The 19,064-nt window shown below is 41.3% G+C and overlaps 1 protein-coding gene across 1 annotated transcript in view; it reads left to right on the top strand.

Moving 5' to 3' along the window:
* Positions 1-347: 347 nt before the first annotated feature.
* col13a1 (collagen, type XIII, alpha 1) overlaps positions 348-19,064 on the top strand; it is a gene marked incomplete at its 5' end in the record, with an annotated part of 60,002 nt that continues 41,285 nt past the window's right edge. Inside the window, 11 exon segments of the mRNA XM_079169431.1 lie at positions 348-458; positions 461-490; positions 3,317-3,367; positions 5,481-5,516; positions 6,551-6,577; positions 6,867-6,893; positions 8,423-8,449; positions 8,547-8,573; positions 8,999-9,025; positions 12,363-12,425; positions 15,992-16,084. Of these exon segments, the coding sequence (XP_079025557.1) occupies positions 348-458; positions 461-490; positions 3,317-3,367; positions 5,481-5,516; positions 6,551-6,577; positions 6,867-6,893; positions 8,423-8,449; positions 8,547-8,573; positions 8,999-9,025; positions 12,363-12,425; positions 15,992-16,084 (519 nt within the window).

Raw genomic sequence — 19,064 nt, 5'->3', positions numbered from 1 at the left:
AATCCAGTTTAAATGTCTCTGTAGTTATGATAATAGATATGACATAGATAAGGAGGCAGTTTGTGTAAAATGGCCTCATAAAAGAAAATGTACCAGTGTTCCTTTTGATGATTGTATGAGGAAGACAAACTACCTTTGTCAGACCAGCTACAATGATGTGGCTGATTCAATGCACAAACCTGAAGCGCTGCATGATACACTGAATCTCACATTTTCAAAGTTTGATCCCTGATTCCACCATCAGACAGGACGTGTCAGACACCCATTAGCCTTTAGCTTCCACTTAACTTACACATACAGCTGCTCGCCGTAGTTCTTTCACCACCTCCTCATCACTAGTCCTGAGGATGCTGCATGCCCCGAACCCTCTCCATATCTCTAACACTGGTTCCTCTCTCTCTTGTGTCTCCTCCCTTCACACCTTTTTGCATGCGACTGTGTCTGCTGTGACTGATGATCCCAGGGCTTAAAAGGACAAGCAGGGGAGAAGGTAAGTTTGGGACCATGTGCCATGAGCAGGATTACTTCAAAATCAGTCAGTCAAAAAAGCATCAGTCAAAGACAAACATTGTCCTGTAAATATTTGACTTTGATTAGCACTCCTTTCTTACTTTGGTCATCTATCGTCAAACCAGTCTGTTTGCATCAGCGCGAGTAGGAAGAAGCGTGGAACGGTGGATTATCATCAGGCTGCTCAAGTGCAGAGCTGTGCACTGTACAGGTTGCATGTGATTTATATCAGGGACTCAGGTCTGTATTTTCAAACAGCATGAGGGTCACGTTCTGTTAATGGTTTCCCACCCTGGTTGGATTACCTGAACTCTTTACACCATGAAACACAATAGTAATGATTTGTCACATAAGCGGCTGAAAGTTCAAATTTAAAACTCCCCAAAGAAAGTGGAGAAAGGTTTATAGAGGCCACAGCAGAGTAGGGGCTTCTCAAAGAGAACTTAGAATTAATAGAGTTATATACTGAGATAAATAAATGTTGTTTCTGGTGCATTATAGAAGTTACCATGCATATAAGCTGCCAGCTGGGAGAGACAAGATTGATATTGGCCTCAAGGTGGAATTTCCATGTAAAACAAATTTTACTGTAGGCTCCGATATCTCCGACTTGGCTTCATGAATAGCATAAGTGTCAACAGAGATGGTAAACATGCAGTAAATCTGTCATGGTCAGCAGCACAGGCACATACAAAGCAAAATGATCACTTTTATTCACATCCATGAAATGAACTCTACCCTCAAAGAGTATCGATGTCTGCTGCAGTTTGCTGAAGGTCGAGTTTAAGTTCCAAATGTGGAAGTTACATCAAGTTACACACACAGCTGCTTACCAGTCAATCTGAAAGCGTAACCTGTGGAGTTGATCACTTTTAGCGCTATGGAGCAATGTTTCTAAGAGTGAGTCCCTGTTGAGTTTGTTCTTGTGTAGATGGATAGATGCACGTGCATGATGCATACCGATGGTTTCACACTATTCCACTGATCAACAACAGTGACAGACAGCAGTGACATGCCAATAGATGCAGCGCCATCAAAAACAAAGAAAGCGAAGAAGAGGACTGCCAGCTTGTAAACAGGTGTAAACAATGCAAGTTTCAAAATTGGCTTTACAAATAGTTGATGAAGAAGAACATGCATTCTACATGTGTGCTGGGCCTCAAGGATTCACACTGTGAATTCAAACACAAACTTAGTTTACAAGTAAACTCCACTGGGCATCTGTATACTATGCGTGGCCACTTTCTGTATTCCAAGACATTGTTGAGCAATATCTTTTCAGCTGATACAATAAATAGTTTTCATATTAACATTTTTCCCTCCTTTGTCTTTTTACGTCTTTAAGTTTTAGAGATAAAGGTTAGGGAGGGCAGGGCCATATTCACCGTACTCAAAGTGAATAAATGAAGACAAACCTTTTCCAAAACACTGCACTCTTCAAACAAGTGGCTTCTGTGGGTTTAGTGGGACAGTGTTTGGGGGAAGAGACTGGCAAAGTGAGTCCGGCTGAGAGAAAAAACAGAAAGACATGATGGATTGGTTTTGCAAAAATAACACAGCAGATGGACACCCTACTCTTTAGGGGCTTGAGAAAATTCCATTTAGAAGGAAATGAGATCTACATCATTTGTCTGGTTGTGTTTCCCAACATATGCATGGTTTTATGTTGGTGTATGAGTGGGTCCTGGTTTTAGTTGTGATTCTAACTTCAGCTCATTGCCTTGACCTCTTGCAATCAAAGTTATTCAATTTCTCCATGAGTGTGTCTGTAGATCTTCACTTGTCTAACCTACTAAAGCTGTAGAAACACAATCAAGTCACTGAAAACTGCCTCAGATGAAAGGAATCCTGTTTTTCCACCAGTACCTTTGCCTTCTGGCCCCTTGGTGATACATCTGACAATAAACCAAGAGTGAGAAAACTCATTTTGTTCAGGAATATTTAGAATTAATTTGATGGATGACCATCAGATATGTCCCTGAGATAGGGTTTCCCTTCAGGAGGACAGAAGCTATTAAGGGAAAGTGCTGGAAACCCGAGTTGGCCAATGTGGCCTTGGTGGTTTGCGGGATTGTGCAGGCGGGGGGGGGGGGGGTTAGGTTCAAATCAACTATTCTCGGCCAAATCTAGAGCCCAGAGGCACTCCGCTGTTTGTACAGCCGCACCGCTGACCTTTTGAGTCACACTGTCCAGTTATGAAGCACGGTCCTGAAACCAGTTGGTCTGGGATGAAAGTGATTGTCAATCTAAATATTTGAGGCGTGGTCTATCAAGCATTTAAAAATTCCAGCAAAATTATCGAAGATTAAATTGCTGCATTCTGAGATTTTGCTTGCATGGGCAATGGTAGTTAGGCTTTGATTGATTTTGACATGAGTTGATGTGCTCTTGATCAATAGCAAATAGTCTTCAGATTCCAAAAGAGTGGAAGCCTATTAGCTTTGTTACACGACTCGACAAGTCGCTACAAATATGTGTCTGTCATAATAACCAGTCAGCTTGTTAGCAGTTAGTTGCTAACTAAAGCAGCTAACCGACTAACCCTACAAATAGTCGCCAAGCCTCTAGCATTACCTATTTCACAGGATCACGTGGATCAACTTCACTGAGGAACTTTCTAGTGAGACCAGAGTGAGACATACATTTCTGTGCATGTCCACCACAGTTGTCAGAGGAAGTATTCATGTGTCAGGATTAGACACAGTGTTCGTTTGGATTTGCCTCCGCTAAAGCGAATTACTTTTGGATGCGCTGAATTTCTCTAATGATATCTTCCTCTTTCTTCCTCTCTTCTATCTATCGATAGGGAGCACCAGGCGAGCCAGGTCTGTCTATCATTGGTCCAAGAGGACCTCCGGTAAGTGCCTTTACCTCTCCCTACACCTCATAAACCTCTAATCTTGAATCAAACCAAGCATTTTATTAGACCCCTGCTTAACATATTAGGGTTCCTAAACATAACAGACCTTCAGTTCTGTTGATTAAACTAGACAATTGGTGAGTCCAGCCAAGCACATGAACACACCCCAAATGATAGAATAATGCTATATAATTACAGACTGTGGAAACAGCAGCATTGTGCCACATGTTGGATCACTAGTCATGCTTGCGTTATCAGGAAGCAAAGCGAGAAAATCCATCCTGGTCCAACTGGGCTCAATATTAGTTATCCAGACATCTATTGTTATAAACCAAATTCTCCTGTCATGAGGCCAAATGCTTTCAGTGTTTGTTTTTCTTCTCCTTTTCACTTTCCAGGTGGACAATGTTGCCTCTAAGTACTATAATATGCCTTTTTCTAAGGATGGCCTAAGTCTAGCCAATTTAAGTGGAGCACACATCTGTTCTTCTAATTGGTGGTTCTTACAATCTGACCGTGTGTACCCACTCCTGCTAGATGGTTATAGGCACCTCTAATGAATAACAGGCTGTGTAGGAAGCTCTGTTCAGTAGGAGCCAAGTTCCGCACTTAGAGGGCCAGTCAGTCAGAAACACTTAGAAGCTAGTTCAGCACAGCAGGTGAGATTGACATGAGAGACTCCAGTCGTGACCTTAAACGGAAAAAGAGAGTTAATTCAACAGAGAGGTGAGGAAAATGAGAGGATCTGACAGCTGAGGCAAGCCCGGTGCCTCGACTTCTTCTCCACATTGTGGTTTCATCGGGTTAGATGGATGAGGGCAAAGATCTTTCCACTTTGAGACCATGTGCTGCATAACGCTCATTTTATTGATAAATGCACAAGGTGTTTTATAGCACATGCACAATGACTTCTTAACTACATGCAGGAAAACATTTTAATGACAATTATGCTTGTTTACATGGGAACTTTTGCAAAAGGCATTTCCATGCTAGATTGGAAGTCAGTGAGTGTAATAGGCGATTCTTCATTTTACATGTTAAGCTTTTCTGGAACGTTCAACCACATCTCATGGTTGTCATCAACAGATTGTGTAGTTTTAGAACTGATGCGTGTAGCCCCAAGATTTGAGCATGAAAGTCACTTAACTCAAAGAAGAAACTTTGCAGCGATTTCATCCTTTTATCATGTATCATGTATCTACTTCTTGCCAGTGTTGGCGTAAAAGTTGAGCATGGAAATGAATTATTGACCTTGGAAATAGTATTTTGTTAAAACAAAAAAGAACTCAAGGTGCACTTACTTACTTTTTCAAAGAGCTTCCAGCTGCTTCTCACGGTCATCACTAGCAGCTCTTTTAGGACGTCTTTTTCATGTTTCGCAGGAATATTTTTCTTACATTTTTTGTAGCTTTCAATTTACATTAATTTAAAAAAGCTATTAAAAGCTACAAAAAAATAACCTTGGGTAAATATATATATATATACATTTTTTTAGAACTAGCAACCAAAGGGAGTTTTGGAGTTTGACCACAAGACTCTGAAAAGTTTGAAATTATCCTAAATTCTAAAACCACGAATAAAAAAAATACTAAGTCTGGTCTTTTGGATAGAAACCTTTCAAAGCTGCCTGCACTACCTCGGCCTCCAGACAACCTGTGTCATTAGTCACGTTCACCGCCTGGTAATTGTCTATCCCTACATCTTTGTTTTCACATCACTATTTTCCCGCGGACATTACATGTCTCGTGCCAGTTTGAAGAGCTAAGCTGAAGTATCCTGGCTAGTTGTTATTGACATACACTCATTGAGCTCATTATCCTTCTCCCCCTAGTCCTACATCTTCATCAGATTAGAACGCTTTTCTTTTCAGTGTTCCATTTCAGCATCCAATTTCCTCCTGTGCAGAGAGGACACACTCACACACACTCAATGTGTTCCCCAGAGTCTTCAGAATCACTCCTTGTGCCAAAATCAATGTTTGTTCTCACCTCAAACCTCAGTAGAGGGAGAGAACTGGTTCCTCTTCCACTGACCTGCTTCCAGCTGATTTTTTGAAATCAGACTTTCAGAACAACAACAACAAACACACTGCTCTTTCTGTTTATTTCAGGGACAACCTGGGACAAGAGGATTTCCAGGCTTTCCAGTAAGTCATGACCATGTGTGTATTTAGATTTTACTTGAATAAACAAAAGGCAGGAGGGCGTAATTACAAAATAATTACAAGTGACCATGGAACAGGTAAGAAACTAATTTATTCACAAAGACTTCACAAAGAACATTTGTGAATAACTCTCAAATATATAGTGATAGTGAAGACTGTGAATTGAGAATTGAGAGCTAGATAATATGCTAACGAATGGTTAGTTCCTATAGATATCTCTAAATAGCATTCTGAATACCTTCCTAATGGACTGTTCCTGAATAACGGTGAATCAGCTGCCAATGATACACCACCAGTGACTATATACTTCTATTTTGCATGCTTGATTAGAAGAAATAAGAAAGTAAAATAGTAAATAGTTACTTTTTTATTTTTTATATGTTACAGGTTAAAAAACAAACTGACATGGTTGTCAGCAATCTTGTATTGACTTTGAAGTAAAGTACGTATTGTAAAGAAGCAACATAAAAAACAACATGATTTATTCTATAAAAGACAAAACAAGCCAACAAAGATCAGAAATGATTTCCCCACTGACCAAAGGCAGAAGGTTTATAAACTACAATACTATTTCAATTACTAGCATTGCTGCAATATAGCTTCTGGCCACCAGTGGCAGCACTGAGGGCTTCTCATCCGTACTCAAGTCGGGTGGGTGAAGGAGAAAACTATATTTTGTTACTTTACGAGCATGCAAGGTAGGTAGGTACAATACTAACAAGTATTTCAACATTCTGCCTGGAGCTGAATGTTGAAGTCCGACTGATATTTACGAGTTACATGATGAACAGGACGATCCTGAATCAGGGTTTATCGTAACCTACATTTCACTTTACTGCCAACATGACTGGCTTCATCCACACTGACATCACCTTTGCATTTTACTTTAACTGCTAAGTATATAGTGAGTATTTGCAAATCGACAGTTTTCCAACAGATTTTGTAACGGGACCAGCTGGTGCAGTGATTTGATCTCCATATGTACTAAAACATCCCCTTCTCTTCTCTTATCCTAGGGCCCAATTGGGTTGGATGGCAAGTCTGTGAGTTTCCCCAAGTTCCTGTCAAAAAGTGAAATAACTGAGTAATTGAGTGCTTCTTCAGTACCCAGAAGCACTCAGTGATGATAATGAGCATAATTAAGCTAAGGATGATTATGGTCATTATTGTAATACAATCTCTATTAGCGTCATAACTGTTATTTTAGCGGGCGGGGTTAAACATGCTATGAATATTTCTAAGAACTTTGTCCGAGGAAATCAAGTGTTGGTATCTGTTAAGATTGATTCAGTTATTATACCACCTGCACTCACTGCTTTAATGTTCACACAGGGACAGAACGGACCGAAGGGAGACATGGTAAGCAGTCATAAACATAGTTGCACTATAATACCATCCACACCGGTCATCTGAGCCCATAACATTTTGAGCATGTATGGAATTTACACCAACAAGCCAAAGCAAAAATGAAGTGATTGGCCTGATTTATATCACACAGTGATGGGCTAACAGTGGGTTGCATGCAATTAGTAGGTAAAACTCTGACCAAGTGAAATGGGCCCAAAGGGATTTACACTCACTGAGGCTAGAGGACATTTAAAGCCTCAAGCATTTGCTTCACCCTTAACGTTCTATATTCCCAAATCACTTGATTCCTGAGCCTGCGGTGTATAAATGGGTATGAATGTTAGATAGTCCTGATGGGCAGCCAAGACCTTGCATGGTAGCCCCTGTCATCAGTGTATGAATAGGTGTGGGTGGGTGAATGATGACATGTAGGGTTAAAGAGCTTTGAGTGGTTGGAAGACTAGAAAAGCACGATACAAATACAGTCCATTTACTATTTAAGTTAATGTTCAGCTTCAATGAAGGAAGTGGTGTGTCCTTTTGGGCCTTTACCTCCTTGAGGAGGAAGATTAAGTTGTGAAGGCTGTTGTTTGTGTTCTATCACAGACATCTAAAGTTCATTCTTTTACTCAACTTAACCACAATCTTTAACTTTTAAGCATTTGAACATAAAAGAAACATAATTATTGGACACATTCTGAGGTTTTGCAGAATCATTCGATATCAATGCTCTCTCACTCTGTAGGAGTTCCTTCAACTGGCCATGTTACTTACCAATTTGGATCATCATCTTGAATTATTTCTAGCTTCAAAACAGATTTGTGTAGAAAAGAGCTCTCTTCTTGAATGATGTTGCCGTGTGCATGTCGGTCATTTCAGTGTTGTCCAGCTGAGGCTGACTGCTGATTTCAGTAGCTTCTCGCACGCCTCTGTTGGTAGACCATTACTCTTGGTCAGATCAGGGGTTTGTTTTCTAAAGCAGGAGGACAGCTCCAGTGAACTCCATGCCAGTACAAATGTCAGAATTTCCAGGAGGCCAAGTGGGGCTGGATACTGTTGAAATACTGTTTAATGTTAATTAATGGGGCCGTAATGAGCTCCTGTTACTCAGTCTCCTTCCTGACAGATGTCAGGGAGTATTAAAAAGGGCTTTGAGGGCTGGGCTGGTAGATGTATAGAGATGTTGTTGCCTTCACAAAGTGGCTTTGGAGCTGCCGAGCTTGTGGGGTCAGCAGCGTGGGGTGAAGTGGATGTGTCCTACTGGGCCCTCTCCCTGAGTTCATTAATCAACCAGTCGCTGAGCTCTGACAGCTACTTACACTGGGCACACCCCAGGGCCTGCTGGGAAGTCAAAATGAGTGCCTTCACCCACAACAAGTAATTGGAATAGACTCCTGTAATAGCTAATTCATCAGTGTGATTGATACCGTGGCATTCTTACTCGTTTCCATCATGTTTATTGGAGCCATTCGTGTTCAGTCATGTTGAATTCGTTGTGAAGCTGCAAATCTAAGACCGACTGTGCTGCTGTTGTTTTTCAGGGTCATCGTGGTGTTAAAGGACTCCCAGTAAGTTCCTCAAGTCGGATCTCATTCATCCGATAATAACCTGCTAAATGCTTAACCACTCACTTATCTCATTCACCTTTTATTGTTTCTCTTCTAGGGGGACCCTGGACCCAAAGGGGAGAAGGTGAGACATGGTTTGCAGTAGTTTGACGACTTGGCCAAGTAACACATCTTATAGTTTACCATCCAGCAGTGGTGGAAAAAAGGAATCAGATGTTTATTTTCTGTAATGGGGCACTCCAGCTAATTAGCAGCGCACTTCCATAAAGTTGTGGGACTCTTAAAGGAGAAATTACGTAAAAAGTTCAAAGTTGAAGCAGCAGATATCCTGACTTTTAGTCCCTAGTATGGGCCAAGCTCTGAAACACTACACGTCCTACAATACAAAAGATGAAAGCTGATTTTTGTTGAACCCCCCCTTGCCTGGTAAACACCTCCTTTTAAATATATTGCCCTCAGTTATCACTTATAACAGAGACTTTCTGATATGAATTTTTAAGATGAAAAAGTCTTCTTTTTCTGATGAAACTTGTTTTCTGTTTTCTCCAGGGCGTATGTGGAGACTACACACACCGGGTATGAAAACGTTATTGTGGAACTAACTCTTTGACACAAAAAGCACTTCACCATTAGTCTTTATGCTCAAAAACTGAAATAATTAGCCTGTTTTGCAATATAAATGTTAATATTATGACACAAACTCAACCTGTACTATTGTTCATCCTACAGCGTAAAGCATTCATGTCTCAGAGGTCCACTATAGTTTCTTCATGATCGGAATAGAAGAGTGAAGCTTTAGGAAGGGAAACTACTCCAGCAGCTGGACAGACACATGGCTGGTAGCACAGTGAAGGCTAGCACATGCAGAGCTCTGCAGTTCTTTGGCCCGTCATCTCTTTGGCTTGGGTAGTTGAGAGAAAACAAGGCAATTACCAGGCGGCCTGCTGGAGCCCTACGTGATAAGAGTCTGTGTGTGCCAAGAATAAGAGTCTCTTGTGTAAAGGGGGATTTTTCAGATCTAGAGGCCATTTCCAGCGTAATTCAACCTTTCAGTTATTAAACTGCTCCTGCTAAGATGATCAAAGTTTTTTTTGTCATGCTTTGCCATCGCCATGACATTAGCTACATTTTTAAAGGCATCTCAAAACAACAGCACGATACTGAAATGGTTTTATGAGCTGTTATCGATAATGCACTATGATATACATCTCTGGACAGGAAGTGCTTGAGGTCGCATACATTTCAGAAGGGGGAGTCAGAGGAAGAAGGACCCAGAGAGGATTTGGGGTTTAATGTCTTTAGCTTGTGGGGGACCCCGGCCCCCCTTCTCTAACGAGCAGTATGCCTCATGAATTTGTTTTTCATACACTTTTCAGAACCCCCTGCAGCAGTCTGTATGGGAGGTTGATTCCCAGAGTCTGCTCACACTCCAGGCCTCAATCCCATAGTGATACCTTAGGGGGTCTGGGGGGTTTCTGTAGGTGGAGGTAAAATGAGTCACAGGAAAAAGCCAGCAGAATCAACAAATGTTTTTGTGTAATGTGTATTTCAGCAGCAGCTCTGCTGTTAAGATAATAGTTCAACATTTTGGGAAATATGCTTATTTACCTTCTTTCTGAGAGCCAGAGGATTGATATCAATTTCACATCTGTGTGAGTACAGAGCTGGATTCAGGGTGTGGTTAGCCTAGCTTAGCATAAAGACTGGAAGCTGCAGGTAACAGCTAGCCTGGTTCTGTCCAAACTGTAAAGATAAACCAACAAACTGCTACAAAGCTGACTGTTTAACAGACTGTATCTCTTTTGTCATTTCATTCAGAAAGACAAATAAAAATGACAGTTGTGGTTTTTGGGGCAGTTATGTCTTGTCAACAGTTTATTGATTGGCCATAACTTATTTCTCTCTATAATGCATGTTTGATGCAATGCCCAATATGTCTTAATCGTGAATTACTATTTTAAATTCTTGTTCACATGAAATTTAAAACAAACGGATATTTCATGAGACTAAGTCAATTTCTTTTCCTCAATTTGCACAAAGCCAGGCTAGCTGCTGCCAGTATTTATGCTAAGCTAGGCTAACCACATCTTGGCTGCAGCTTTGAACTTAACACAAAGATGATAAATTGTTAAGATTGACATCCATCTGAACATCTCACTCTCTAAAAGAAGAGCTATTCTTGTAAACTGAAATCATCTGGAATTCAGGCTTCATGAGACATGACATGCCACCGTTACCAGCTGTGACTTAAATTGCCGCTTCCCTGGTGTGTAGGGCCTGTTTGTGCAGGATCTCCCTCTGAAATCCCTGGCTGCCTTGCGCTCCAGTCAGGCTCTGATGTTGAAGGTTTGTGGGTGCCAACACCCAGATAGATAACCCTAAGCAGGGTGTCACCAAGTCATGCCGCAAAGAGAGCCAGTGCCCTATTGAGCCAAGGCACCCCTCCACCCTCTGCTCTCCACCCAAAAGAAAGAAAACCATCAATGTGGTTTGGTTCAACAGTATTTCAAGTCACTTTTTCAAAAAAGATATATCCCAAAAAATTAGATGAGAAGAATTTTACGTAATATGCAATCTTTAAATTGTGCAATCTTTAAATTGTTACTGGAATTAAGGTTAACTGTGCATACTACTGAAGCATAGGGATGCCAATATTCAAATTAAATCAGTGAATTTAATTTGAAAAAGCCATGTGTGCGCACATGTATGTCAAAATTAAATTACAAAAATACAATTTATAGAGAGATATAACTTTTATTTTCAGATGTCAGTTGAAAATGGTCTGCCATTTGGAAATGTTCTAACTATTATTATATAATCTAACGGATTATATATAACAAACAATGCTTAAACACAAAAATATATATATCTTTTTAACATACATAAATGTAACACAATTGGAACATATAATATAATATTTCATCAATTAATATTGGCAGCTCTTGACTTCTATAGCTTCTAAGCAGTTGTGGTGGATAGCTGGACATGGTGAGGGACAAAGCAGCACACTTGCCTACTTACTACATTTATACCCCTACTTATATCTACTTCTAACGTTGTGTATATATTTCCATAGAAATAGTACTATTGCTATTTTTGGCTTTCAATGGATCTACAATGAGAAGAAGTATTTTCCAAGACTGAATTAACACTAGAAATATGTATGTTAAGGTATGGGTGAAGGTATCTTTGCTTTAAAGGTTGCTCCATAATACAAATTGTGGAAATATGTACACTATGTAAAAAGTAGGCAAGTTGCATGCAGCTGGTTCTACTTGGTGTCAGTGGGGAGATGTAGCTGTCAGTTGGATCGTACCTGAACCGTCTTGTCCTAAACTGTATCTGATCCTGCTGGTCATCTCAACAGAAGCGGCGTATTGTACAGCCCTGTGTTGGACGGTTGGCCACAGTAAGTCTGGATGTGCAATGTAACTGTACTGCTGTACTCTCTTTGTGGCAAGACTGGCGCCCACCTCTGCTCCGCTGCAATCTAGGGGCCTGGCTCACTGTTAATGGGGACATTGATGCATATGAATCCTGAATAGGGGATGCTTGATGATTTGCAACCAACAGACTGACAGTCATTTTAGAATTCGAACGCCCATAATTTTTTCTTTTTAAACAAAGAACCATCACAGTACATCAACCATCCCCTTTGCCACTCCAAGCCCGTAGTTTGCTGTGCTGGTGCCCTTGTTCTCCTTTCTCCAGCCTTGTTTCCTTTTTTCTCTCCTTTGCCCTCCCATTTCCTTGCTTTTCACTATGATGTTCTATTTCTCTTTTTCCTCCATATCCCTCCCCCCATCTTTCCTCCTGGTTCTACCCTGTTTCCTTTCTCTGGTCTCCTGGTGACCTTTGCCCTGTGACCTTTTTACACCGCTGGCCACCTGTGCTGTGTGACTCCCCCCGGCAGATGTTGCCCATCACCGTACGCAACATGCCCTCAATAAGCCCTCTAATCCTAAAACGCCTCAAGGTACAATTCTCTCTGCCCCCTACCTCCCCCCTGCTCTCTGCTCGCCATGTGGATGCCAACCGCCGTGATCCGTCGCCAACACCTCCCCAACCCTCCTCTGCCGTCATGCTGTAATTAACCAACGTTTGGCTGCTACTGCTTCTGAATGTTTAGCCATATTCAAGACCTTTTCTTTCAATGATGCGTAACAGTATATGAAGGAAAAATACTCCAATGTTCTACTTTCAAGCACACTACAAATCATCATGTTTTATTTAGAGCTATTTTCACCTTAGAATAAAAATCATAGGCAAAACTATACATTGAGGTTTTAAGCGGAGGTAGCTAATGTCATGAAAAGACAACAAATGACATGTACATGCAAAAGATTCAACGAATAGCGTTTATCTATCAAAATAGTGTTAAACAATCCACTGAAATAAGGACTAAACCCTGTGGTCCAGTCCATCCTAGTACCTCCATAAAGTCCTGCAGACATTTCTGTTTCAAATGAAAATGCATTAGTGATTTACCTTCAGTGACAACATTTAGGGTCAGCACAGGCAGAAACACAAAGTACGGACAATAATCCTTTTGATAATCATTGTTTTTAACCCTGACCACCACCTTTCCCTAACCTTAAAGGGACTTAGTATTGAGACAAAATGTCAATAGTGAAGCAGGAAAAAAAGCAAGATTTTACATTTCCCACAATACAACGTGGTGGCATCTCATTGGCAGACCCTTTCAAACTCCACACTTAAGGCTGAGTAGTACTCCCAGAGATTAATAATACAAAATAGTAAATGAAGGCCTAGCGGCAATGTGCCGATATAGAAGAAATACTAAACGGACAAAAACTGAGAATATTTAGCAGATTAGTTCAATATGAACAGTGAGATATAAAATGGAAATAATAATATGCATATGCTAATCGACCCTATTACCGGTCAAGAACAATGATATTGATGATTTTCCTGACTCCCAGTTTACATCTTTCTACAATATCTATGCATGGATCGTAGGTACTGTTTCAAATAAAAGTGCTGCCTTGTGGTTCATTTTGAAAATACAAGATGGACTACAGCGGTTATATTGCCCCCGCCTCCCATAATAAATAAGATATCAGCCAATCAGTATTGACCATCTGATATAATGGACATCCGTTTATTTTCCTTCTAGAATATTCTTTCGTGTGGTCAAATAGTCCAGAACAGCACATTGGCGGCTGCACTCTACCAATAACAGTGTGTGTATAACCCCTGAGAAAATCCCAACATGTCTAGAGACATAAATCATATCGGGACACATTCTGACAAAATATGGATCGGATATGTTCTCCATTATCTTAGAATAGAAGCTTGGCAGAGCTACTGTACATGTGTGTTCTCCTGCAATAACACGGTGATTGCTGAGTGACTGAAGAAGGCCAGCGCGTTGTGTTAGGAACCTCTCTAAGTCGGAACACATGTGCAAATAAATCATGTACTCTAGCATAATGCATTAAATATCATGCCATGCTAACTTGTTGCCCTCTATGGTAATACATATTTCCATATGGAGGTGTCTTCTCTATAAAGTATTGAACTGTAAGAAACATAACATTTAATTTATGAGCTCCAAACAGTGAGTAGCAGAAATGATTTCAACAGGAAACAAAGGAGAAGCAGGTTCAGGACGTGTGGCAGCCAGACAAATTTATTTCAGCCGCTGAGGTGTATTTATTCTCTTCATATCCTGTGCTCATTGTAAATTTCCTTTATTTGATTTGGTTTAGTCTTGGCTTTGGTTTGAGTCAATTCCCAGGGTTCTGGCTGTCTAAAGAATAAACGCACTCAGATTAGCAGTGTGTTTCAAAGAAGCTGCAGGAAGGATCAATGTCAAGATGACATTCATTCATTTCAATTATTAAGATGTTCTTTTTACCCAATTAGAATTTAAAGCTCAACTTATAAAGCGGGGGTACATTTGATGGCAAGTGATCTAAGAGATCCAGGTCATTCTATGTGACTTGCCAAAAAGTTAAAGAATTACATCAGTGTCACACATTTCCCAGTGCCTTGCTCTCTTATCAAAAGTAGTCTCAGAGAAGAAAGCACTTAGTGTGCTCACTTCTCTAGAACGTTTCAACTCCATTGGCCTTTGTCAGATAATGGAACTTGCTCAGGTGACCTAAGTACCACCCTTTGGTAACTTGACATTTCAAATCGTAACCCCTGTCTCTCTTCAAAGATGGCCTCCGGCCTCCTATGTGGATGTCCTCCTTGATCTTTCTGCTGCTGTCCACTGACTCCTGGTCAATGACTTTGACCTCTTCTCAGTTGCTGCTGTGACCAGTTTGAAGCACAGAGGCACCTTTTAGTGGCAGTTTGAGATACACTGGGCTTTCAACTATCACGACGTTGTGAGATGCCCAGACCAACTGATACAGTATAAAGAGTGAGAAAGTCAGCGAATGGCGAGTGAGAGGGGAGGTTTAGTGACTCAAACAAATGCAGGACTTTCACCCAGGAGGCCACTGCTCCAAGTCACCGTTAACTTATTTGACATCAGTTTTGTTAAGTATCTATTTTTAAGTTATGTAGTTATGTAACAAATGTACTTAGTTTACATAAAAATTACATTTATTTTAACGCAAACTACAATCTTTTTCTAGCCTAAGCAAGTAGTTTTGTTGCATTAATAAACCTTAAAAGAGATTGTATGCATGTAATGAGCAGAAACTGTAAGTTTCCTGTGAACATGGAAATTCAAGTAACAAATGTAAGACTTGTTTGTTTCCAATGCGGAACTAAAAGTAAACGTGGATATTTTGTCACATGACTTGTTCTGCCACTCAGTAACGACCTGAGTCGCTAGTCAGTCAAGTCAGCCAAGCGGTTTTCCTGAATCTAACGAAGAACACTGGACTTGTAATGAGTGGAAACTGACAGGCCGTCTTTGCCACATCCAAAATGACGCTGGACTAAACAAAACTATGACCCTCTCGGTCATAGTTTGAAGAGCACAGCCAAAGACCAAGCGTCAGTAACTGACAAGTTGGGAGTGAGAAAGTGCGGAAACGGTGCTCTTCCATTTTCCTGGGTTCCATGCTGGGGCCCTGGGTAAGGGCCTGGCAGCTAGGCGCAACATCCACAAGGAACGGATCAAAGTCAATGACCAGGAGTCAGTAAAACAAAGTTCTGCACTGAGCTTGCATCTCTACCAGCTCATGCCATGACCAAGGTGCCTCTGGTGCCCTTCTTGCCCAGGGTACTTGCTAAGAACCTGTAACAAGGCTCCTTGATTATGTCCCGACACCTGACTCAGCTCAATTCGCTGAAGTCCATTGGATATTGTACAAGCCCTGGAAAGAATGATCTTTGAATTTGGAATATTTTATCCAACATGTGCATTCCAAATGTCAAGAGTGAATCTTCATGCTCAAGCATTACAGTATAAACGCTTGCCTTGCTCCCCGGCTAACCTTCCTCTCTGCAACCCCCCTGCTGCAGTTATTTGTGGTGTTGTGTGAGGTTGTTGTGTGGGCATGGCCAGTGTGGTGAGGCATGCTCCAGCATGGCAGATTGTAACTCAAGGTCTCCCAGCAGGGTGAGCCTGGAGCGCAGGGACCCCCGGGACCTCCAGGACCCTCCGGACTCCCAGGGACCCCCGGCCTGAATGGAGCCAGTGGCCCAATGGTGAGTCCCAGTCTGATTTCAAACAGAAATTCAAATCCTCCGTTTACACCAGTTAAATAGCCCACCTACACAAGTTGTTGGACAGAGACTCAAAAGCAGCGTAAAATGATGCATCAATGGCCATTCAATGTGTGTGTCTGTTTTTCAATACTTTATGACTTCCTCACGCTGTGTGTGGCCCTCAGCACCAAGCCCAAAGGTTCCTACTGAAGAATTTAGAATGAATACATGAATTGCATTAATCGGTGTTGAGAAGACTATATTGGAACCTCATAAGATGCTTATAATTTGGCAGAAACTACTCTTCTACATAAAGAGAGTCTACAACAGAGGTATTCAATTAAAAGTCAACGAGGTCCATTTAGAGAGAAAAGGTCCGGAACATCCCAGTAATCTCTAACATGCGCTGTGATTTAGTGCCATATATACTGTACATTGAAGTAGCCTAGCAGTTGTATTAACGTCTGTATGTAGTCAACAACTGACTGTCAAATCAAATACACAACCTTCAATTGAACAATATCTCAACAATATATATACATGTTTTTCTCTTGTTTCAAGTCATATAAGGGATGCATTTAAGAATATATTACATAACCGAACGCTTTTTAAAAATGTGCATCTTAAAATAAAGTACTTCATTTTAGAAAAATGAATTGAACTGAAATGTCCTGCAGCTTTAAATTCAGTTAATTTAGGGTGTGAAGTGATGTCAAACAAGAAAACCATGATATCATATTCTTCTCATCTTCTAAAAAGAGAAATTTGTGTGCAGGGACTAACGTTATATCTGTGGTTATTGGAACCACAAGTTTCAGCTCTATTCTCTCTGTTAACATCATTGTTGGACAGTGAATTCATGTGTTAGGATTCTGATCATATTCGGCTCTTAAATGGTTTATTATCTGTGTCTTCATTTCAGATGTGAGAGGGTACGTTTGCTCAAAAGAGTTGTGCTTTGTCTCGTAGTGGCACTTCATTTTTATTAATGTCACGGTCACTGAACATGTGAGACAAACTGGTTTTGAGCTGGTTGTGGAAATAATAAACATGTAAGAGTCTGTCCATTCTTGCAGGGCTCTGGTTAAGCTGTCCACTTTTCTCTTTTTGGAGAACACCATGTGAAATAACTTCACTGTCTCCCCCGTGTGTGTGAATCTCACTCGAGTCGGGAAACTTATCGGAATACACATATTTGATTGGCTGAGCAGCATCACGTGATGGGATTTACAATGCATGTGATAGGTCGTTGTGTTTCTTGGATCGCTGAACGAGTGCTGTAAAGGCTAGAAAAGCTGCGCTGGTGAAAATAGAAGCGCTGCGTCAAAATTGTATAATTCTCAATTATCTATTGGTTTTAGGTCCAGATACAACAGCGTCTTTAAGGTTTAAGGTGCAAGTTCAAACCTTTTACTTCGAAAATATGTAGACTTTACGGACAGATTCTCACTATATCTACAAAAGACCAGCCCAGTGATATGGCAAGTCAGGAAATAGTCACAAAGGCATTCTATTGGTTTTGTATACATGGACACAAGTCGTCTCTTTGGAAAGCCAATTAGGATCCTTTTTTGTACCCACAAATTAAACAAATCCACATGACTATTCAACGGTCAGATATAGTGCCGTAATATGAAATATTGACAACAAACATTTATAGTGGGCAGGAAGGTCAGTGGATGGGTCCAACAAACACAAGACTTTTAAGACCAGTGTTAGACACTGCGTGTCCCAAAGTGTTGGTGGTTTTGTAGTCTAAACCTAACTTTCGTTCTGTAACATAATGTTTTCCCGAAATAGAAGTCGTTGCGAGCGACGCAAAGCAAATACCCAGACAAGTCGTGTCTCTGTACACAAAACATTTTGTGACTATTTCATGAGCTGTGAGACTGTGTTGGAGAGACATAGTTGTAGGGCTGCAACTAACGATTATTTTAAGAATCGATTAATCTGTCGATTATTTGTTCGATTAATCGATGAATCGGATAAAAAAACAAAAAAGCATTAATTTCCAACCCTTTATTCAAAAACAGAACTCACAGTGCAAAGAATCTTCAGAAAGTGCACAAAGGTTGCTCGAACATCCCTGAGCTGTTAAAGTAATAATTAAAAAAAAAAATGGACAAATATCAGGAGTGGGATTCAGCGGGTTACCCACGCCTCTCGGTGAAGGGTAGACACGCTGAGCCACTCAGTGTGGCGCGCGTGCAGCCCCGAATATCTAAGGGCATCACAGACCTGTTGTTGCTCAATCTCGTGTGGCTGAACGCCACTTGTCCCTCTAAGAAGAACGCCGACCGCACGGGGCCGCGTAACTAGTCAGCATGCCGGAGTCTCGTTCGTTATCGGAATTAACCAGACAAATCGCTCCACCGACTAAGAACGGCCATGCACCACCACCCACAGAGTCCAGAAAGAGCATCAATCTGTCAATCCTTTCCGTGTCCGGGCCGGGTGAGGTTTCCCGTGTAGAGTCAAATTAAGCCGCAGGCTCCACTCCTGGTGGGGCCCTTCCGTCAATTCCTTTAAGTTTCAGCTTTGCAACCATACTCCCCCCGGAACCCAAAGACTTTAGTTTCCCGGTCGCTGCCCGGCGGGTCATGGGAATAACGCCGCCGGATCGCTAGTTGGCATCGTTTATGGTCGAACTACGACGGTATCTGATCGTCTTCGAACCTCCGACTTTCGTTCTTGATTAATGAAAACATTCTTGGCAAATGCTTTCGCTTTCGTCCGTCTTGCGCCGGTCCAAGAATTTCACCTCTAGCGGCACAATACGAAGTGTCCCGGCCGTCCCTCTTAATCATGGCCCCAGTTCAGAGAAAAACCCACAAAATAGAACCGGAGTCCTGTTCCATTATTCCTAACTGCGGTATTCAGGCGACCGGGCCTGCTTTGAACACTCTCATTTTTTAAAGCAAAGCTTCGGACCCCGCGGGACACTCAGTTAAGAGCATCGAGGGGCGCCGAGAGGCAAACA

This window comes from Pholis gunnellus (assembly GCF_910591455.1).
Source record: "Pholis gunnellus genome assembly, chromosome: 11".
In the NCBI taxonomy this organism is placed as follows: domain Eukaryota; kingdom Metazoa; phylum Chordata; class Actinopteri; order Perciformes; family Pholidae; genus Pholis; species Pholis gunnellus.
This window is presented reverse-complemented; position numbering and strand designations above follow the sequence as displayed.